The sequence below is a fragment of the Aethalodelphis obliquidens genome, unplaced genomic scaffold (assembly GCF_003676395.1).
Source record: "Aethalodelphis obliquidens isolate GAN/ISIS:26980383/991018 unplaced genomic scaffold, ASM367639v1 scaffold9, whole genome shotgun sequence".
NCBI classification, from domain to species: domain Eukaryota; kingdom Metazoa; phylum Chordata; class Mammalia; order Artiodactyla; family Delphinidae; genus Aethalodelphis; species Aethalodelphis obliquidens.
This window is the reverse complement of record NW_020837953.1, coordinates 41,173,375-41,179,728: the sequence shown is the minus strand read 5'-3', so window position 1 is coordinate 41,179,728 and position 6,354 is coordinate 41,173,375. Positions and strand designations below refer to the sequence as shown.

Genomic DNA, 6,354 nt, shown 5'->3' with positions numbered 1-6,354 from the left:
TGTGTGTGTGTGTGTGTGTGTGTGTGTGTGTGTGTGTGTGTGTGTGTTGGGGACGGGAAGGGGATGCAGAGCTGATGCTAAGTAGAGGGAATACGCAAAGACAGCACCTGCTTGGCTCTTCTGCCTCCAGAAGTGCATTTGGATGATTTACGTCCCCGTTTCCCCTTCCTCGTTGACCTTGGTATGAGGTCCCTTCTCCTCTAGCCTGTGCCGGCCAATAGCACAAGGGCTCGTCACCACCAAGGGTACTGCTCTCGTGAACATTTGAGATGCCTTTTTTTTTTTAATGACATACATCATGTGTGTTAATTTTAGAAAAATAAGTAGATGACATTGAAAAGAAAAAATAAAAAGAGAGGAGAGGAAATGCTACCTTGAGAAATCAGTGTTAATATTTTCATGTATGTTCTTCCAGTCTTGTTTCTATATATTGCCTAGAAATCAATCAATCAATCATTTTATAGTGAATTTATACAATTTTTTAAATTTTTAAATACTATTTTCCCATGCTAATAAATCAACGCTCTTATCATTGGTCTTAAAAGCTACATACTTTCTCCTGGATGTACCCAGTGTTATAAAGTGGTCTGCTGTTATAAACAACACTTGGGTTGTTTCCTCTTTTTTTTCTTCCACTGTTACTGACAATTCTGTGAAGAGCATCCTTGAAACTACAGATTTACTTCTTTCTCCAGCTGTTGTCCTTAAGGTACATTCCTCAAGTGGGCATTGCTGGGTCAATAGAAGGCACACATCCATCCTTATGCCCCTAATGCCTGTTGCCGGGCCACCCTCGGGAAAGACGGCTCCGTTTACCCCTCCACACCAGTCGGGGCAGTTGTGTCTTTGAGATGCAACCTGCACAAAAGCCCTAAGAGGGACCCGAGCTCACTGGTTCCGCCCCCTCCACCCTCACCGGTCACAGAGTGAAAACATCCCAATTCCTGCACCCTAAGTACCCAGACTCTACAATGCTGCATTTCCCCTGCGGTGAAGTTTGCTGGTTTCTGAAGAGGAATTTAGACGCTCTATTTCTCAGAACTCATGAGAGGGGTGAACTGGGAACGACTGCAGGATCCCGAGCTCCCATCACACAAATGGTCTCGCGTCTCAGAATTCAGAGGTGTGATGGGGTTATACAGCAGGAAACACTCCTGGGCGGAACACAGGGACTCGGGACCCCCAGCCAAGCCCCCGTGGCCTTGTCCTTTTTCTCCACAGTGCTCAGTGCTGAAAGAAGAGTTACAGAAGGAAGATGCCCAGAATGAGCACTGGGAAGCCCAGGAGAAAGAGTTAAAGCTCTGCAAAACCGTGCGTTGAACCTCCTCACCCCTAGTTGTCCACTGAAAGCCTAGATTGTGACCTTCAGGGTTTTGGAGGGGTTCCGTGGCCCATTAGCTAGCACAAGCTCTGGGGCTTTCCGGGTGTTTGTCTGTTAATGTAGTCTCATAATTCTTTGATTTGCTAGCCTCAAAGAGATGGGTGAAAAGACCATGGAAAACATACTCTCCCAGATTTTCTGGGCAGTTGGCTCAAGGCCCCTCATCAGGTTTCCCCTGGGTAAAGGGAAGGGAGGTGGCCACCATATGCTGCTAGAAATTCACCGTGGTCCCTACCCCTGGACTTGTGATGCCTAGACTTTCATGATCCACTGTCACAAGTTTCATCACAGCCCTGAGCACTGTTATTAACACAACTCTTCTTTAAGTATTTTTACTTAAATACATTCAATTTTACACCAATTCATGAAAACAAAATAAAAAGCAAATGTATCACTGGCCTTGTATGGAAGGTGGACATAAAAATTAATACAATGAAAAGATGATCACTAAATGTAAATGTTCACCCCCTGTACCAACCGAACCCTCGTGCACATCACCAGGCATACGTTTTCCATCCGTTGGGAAGGACGGTGCCTGGGACAGGGGCAGGAGACATGTGCTCTTCTCTAAGTCAGGAGCACACTTCTTTGCCTCAAATGAGAAAAAAGAAAAATTTCATTGTTCTTTTCTTCCAAACTGTGCCCATTGTGTCTTCCAAACAGCCCTTATTTAGATTGAACTCAAAAATATACCCCAAGGAAAGAGATTCTAATGAGTGGATAGGTATCTTGTACTGTTTAATCCAGGATCCATGCTAATCTTCAAAAGAAACTCAAATTTTCCCTCACCCAGCACTTTCATTGCATCCATTGAAAGAAATTCTACTTTGCCTTAAAGATGTAGAATTGGCCCCCAAGGGAAGGAATTAAGCAAATCCCAGACTAGGTTTCTGCCTTAATGAACCGGATGAAATGAGTTATGAAGTTGACTTCCCTGTTGTTGGAACTCTTTTCAGCAAATCCATGACATGGAGAAAGAAATGAAGAAGCTCAGGGAGGAGCTGAAAAGGAGCTGTACCGAGCAGAGCCTGATCTCTAAGACGCTACGGGAAAAGAGCAAGGTATGGCGGGGACAGGTCGGCCTGGCAACCACTCTGGGGCAAGCACTCCACCTGCATCATCTCTGTTCATCCTCACAATGACCCCATGCGGTCTATACTGGTGTTAACCCCACTTTACAGTCGGGAAAACTGAGGCTCACAGAGGTGAAGGAAGTTAACCAAGTTCACTTGCATAAAGTAGTTGTGCAGAACTTGAATCCAGGACTGCCTGACTCCAAAGCCCCTGTGTGTAACCACTACCCTAGACTGCCTTCAAATCTTAATTGTGAAATTATCTAAGAAAGAATTGATCCATTCAATCAAGTTTGCCAATGATGTTGTTCCAACTTTAAATTCTCATATTGATTTTTTTTCTTTTTGTTCCATCAGTCATTGAGAATGTTTTAAAAATCTCAACATGTTTGTAATTTGTGTGTTTCTTCTTTTAATAGTAACGATTTTTGCTTTATATATTTTGAGGCTGTGTTACTAGGTGCATATAAATTTAGAATCCTAATACTTCCTGTAGAACAAAACTTTTGATCATCGTGAAATGTCCCTTTTCATCTCTAGTAGTGTTTCTCCCTTAACGTCTTGTCATTTAGCTTCATCACTGGCTTTCTGTTGGTTAGAGTTTTCATAGCATATCTTTTTCATACTTTCTCTGTCAATTTTTGTCTTAAGTTTTAGACATATGCCTTCCAAATAGTGTATCATTTTTACAAAATCCAGTTTGACAATCTTTGACTTTTAGTCCATTTATATTATGTAATTACTCATGTGCTGGGGTTTAAATCTACCTTAATGCTCAGTACCAGTTGTACCATCTGTGCTACATTCCTTTTTCTCTCCTTTCTTGCCTCCTTCTGAGTGGATGGTTTTCTCTCATTTCTCTCATTCCACTTTCCCCCTCTATTAGCTTGGAAATATTTCACTTTTTTACTATTCTTTTAGTAATAGTAAGACAATAGCATTCATCCTTGACTCACACACTAATTAAGTTTTTCACTCTTCTACTATTCTCTTAGTAGTCATCCTAAAGACTACAATACGCATTCTTAACTTACCAAGAGGCAATAGTAGTTGATAATTACACCCTTCTCCTTGACAGTGCAATGAGTTTCAAACACCTTAACTTCACTTACCTCCTCCAGATTTATAAGCCATTGCTGTCATTTTCTAAACTCCTCTTGACAGTTAAAACCCCAAAAGACATTATTAGTGTTTTTCTATAGTCAGTATCATATCCACACATTACCCTTACTGTTGCTTGTCTTTTTCTGCCTCTCTGATCATCCATCTGGGTTCATTTTTCTTGTGTCTGAAGAATACCCTTTAGTGTTTTCCCTCACTGTGGCTCTGCTGATGACAAGTCCTCAGATGTGTCTGTGTGTCTGTCTGGAGATGTATATTTAACCTTCATTCTTAAAACACATTTGACAGTGTGTTGAATTCTACAATGGCGGTTCTTTTCTTTCAGCACATTAGAGGCAGCATTAGATATGTCACTATTGTCTCGTGGCTCCTATTATCTCCAGTTAGAAGTCATCTGTAAGCCTAACTGTTGTACCTTTGCATAATCTGCCTTTTTCTCCGGTTGCTTTGAAGATTGTCTTTTCCCTTGATTTCCAGAAGTTTTTTTATGGTTTATCTAGGTGTGGATTCATTTTTGTTTACCTCGTCCAGAGTTCGTAGGGGCTTCTTGAAGTCCCTGGCTTGGTGTTTTGCCTTCGTTCAGGTGCTTGGGCTCTGTACCCCATAGGCAGTGGGGAGCTACTAAGGCTTCTGAACAAGGGACTGATGCAATGACATTCGTGGACAGTAATAAGGGTGAAAATGATAGTTACAATTTCTCATGTACTAGGCATTACCCCGAACATTTCATCTCTTCATCTTCACAGCAGCGCTGTGATCTAGAAATCATCCTCCCCATTTTACAGATGAGGAAGTCAAGGCTACTAGTTACTAGTACAGGAACTAACCCAACCGCACAGTCGGTTTTGTCTGACTCCGGGTTCATCTGACTTCAGTTACCCTGGCGTAGCAAACAGCCACATGCTACTGTTTACACTGAAATTAATCAAAATTAAATAAAATTTTAAATTCAGCTTCTCCGTCACACCAGCCACATTTCGAGTGCTCGATACGCAGATGTGGCTGGTGGCTGCCGTATCAGACAGCACAGCCTCGCTCAGAGTACCTGTATCGTTGCAGAAAGTTCTGTTGGACAGAGCTGCCTTACAGCTGGGTAACTCTCACAGTACCGTTAAGATTGCACTGGAAGAAACTAAACTAGAGGCGAGGAGGCCAGTTGTCACAGGTCAGCTTGCATGTGAGAGGGATTGGAGGACAGGCGTGAGACCACCGAGTGTGAGAGAGGGAGCAGGGCGGCCGCTGAAGGTGACTCTGAGGCTTGGGGATGGGAATGGGGGCCGTTCATGGAGAACACAGATAAGGGCAGAGTCCAAGGTTGGACCTGGCTTTTGCAGCATATGAAAAAGGCTGCTGAAATAGAAGTCAGAGCGTGTTTAGACCTGGGAGAAAACTAAGGCCCAGACAGGTTAGATGACTTTTCCAAGGTAACGGAGCTGGGTAGAGGCTCTTCCACTGCACCACACTACTCAGAAGAAAGCTCTTAAGGGCTTTTCTGGGCCTTTTAGTACGTCCCTGTGATCCCCCTCTTCAGATCCCTAATAAACAGCCTGTGAATGGGTTTCAGCACAAAATCTTTCCATTTATTGACGAGAGTTTGCCTCATTTCCCGTTAGTGCCAGAGCCCAGGGCTCAGCGGGTGCGTCCAAGAATTGAGCAGCTGCGAGGCCTACACTGGCCAGCAAAGGGTAGCGTGGAGCATTCCCAAGCCTACCACGCGTTGACTGTTACCCAGGCAAGGGGGGAAGAGTAGCCCAGCTTCTCCACTTTTAAACGCCTTCCTTTGCAGGCTGCAATTCTTAATAGACATTGCTTTAGCAAGCCTGCGGAGAGGTTTCCACCAGTGAGTGTGCTCAAAGTGGTAACGACAAATAGTTATGATAATAATCCCAATAATAACATTTCCAAGTACCCATCACGAGTTATTAGAACGAGGCTGTGTGGCGGACATTCCCGTCCACCTTTCATAGGTTACAACAGTACTTAACACACTCACAGAGCCCTTAAGCACTATTCCAAACATTGAATCCCCACAATAACTCTGTGCAGTGGTACTGGTATCATCATCCCCATTTGACAGATGAGGCCACCGAGTCACGGAGCAGTGAAATAACTTTCCCAGGGTCGTACGGCTTGTTAGGGACCGAGCTGGGATTGGAATCTGCGGTAGAACATAGTTGAGCCCAGGGTGCAGAGCTCGGCCCCTTCCCGTAGGGGGCGACTCCCTGTGAGTTTGCCTCCACCCCGTGCGTGCCTGTGACCCCTGCCACTGGGCTGCAGCTGTCTCTACCCCTCAGGGACTCCCCCACTGCCATTAGCCCCCCCAGAAGAGTTTCCCCAGAGGGCATGATGGTCACATTAGCAGCAAAGCCCACGCTTTCATCATCCTTTCAGGTTGAAGAGAAGCTTCAGGAGGATTCCAGAAGGAAATTGCTTCAGCTGCAAGAAATGGGGAGCAGAGAAAACCTCATTAAAGCCAATTTGGAAAGGGCAGTAGGTCAGGTAGGCGCGCTGCAGAGCCCCTTCACGGGCCCGTGCCCTCCACGGAATCCCGCACCCAAGCGGCCTGCAGGGATGAGAGAGGAGGAAGACGGCCGGGTTCAGCTCACCCGCTTATCTCAGGGCAGGGCTTTGTGCCGTTTCCGCGTCCCCAGTGGACGTCACTAAAGAGGCTTTTCCTTCTGGGAAGCTGCCCACTCCAGTGTCTGCTGTTGCCTGGGACCCCGACCAAGCAGCCGGTCCCAGCTCAAGGCCCGCCCCCGTGAACCAGCTGTGCACTTC

The 6,354-nt window shown here is 45.3% G+C and overlaps 1 protein-coding gene across 1 annotated transcript in view; it reads left to right on the top strand.

The window, feature by feature from the left end:
* The window catches only part of FHAD1 (forkhead associated phosphopeptide binding domain 1), a 132,794-nt gene that overhangs the window by 64,889 nt on the left and 61,551 nt on the right, over positions 1-6,354 (top strand). The window contains exons 8-10 of the mRNA XM_027110100.1: positions 1,222-1,311; positions 2,338-2,442; positions 5,968-6,075. Of these exons, the coding sequence (XP_026965901.1) occupies positions 1,222-1,311; positions 2,338-2,442; positions 5,968-6,075 (303 nt within the window). The remainder of the gene's footprint in view (positions 1-1,221; positions 1,312-2,337; positions 2,443-5,967; positions 6,076-6,354) is intronic.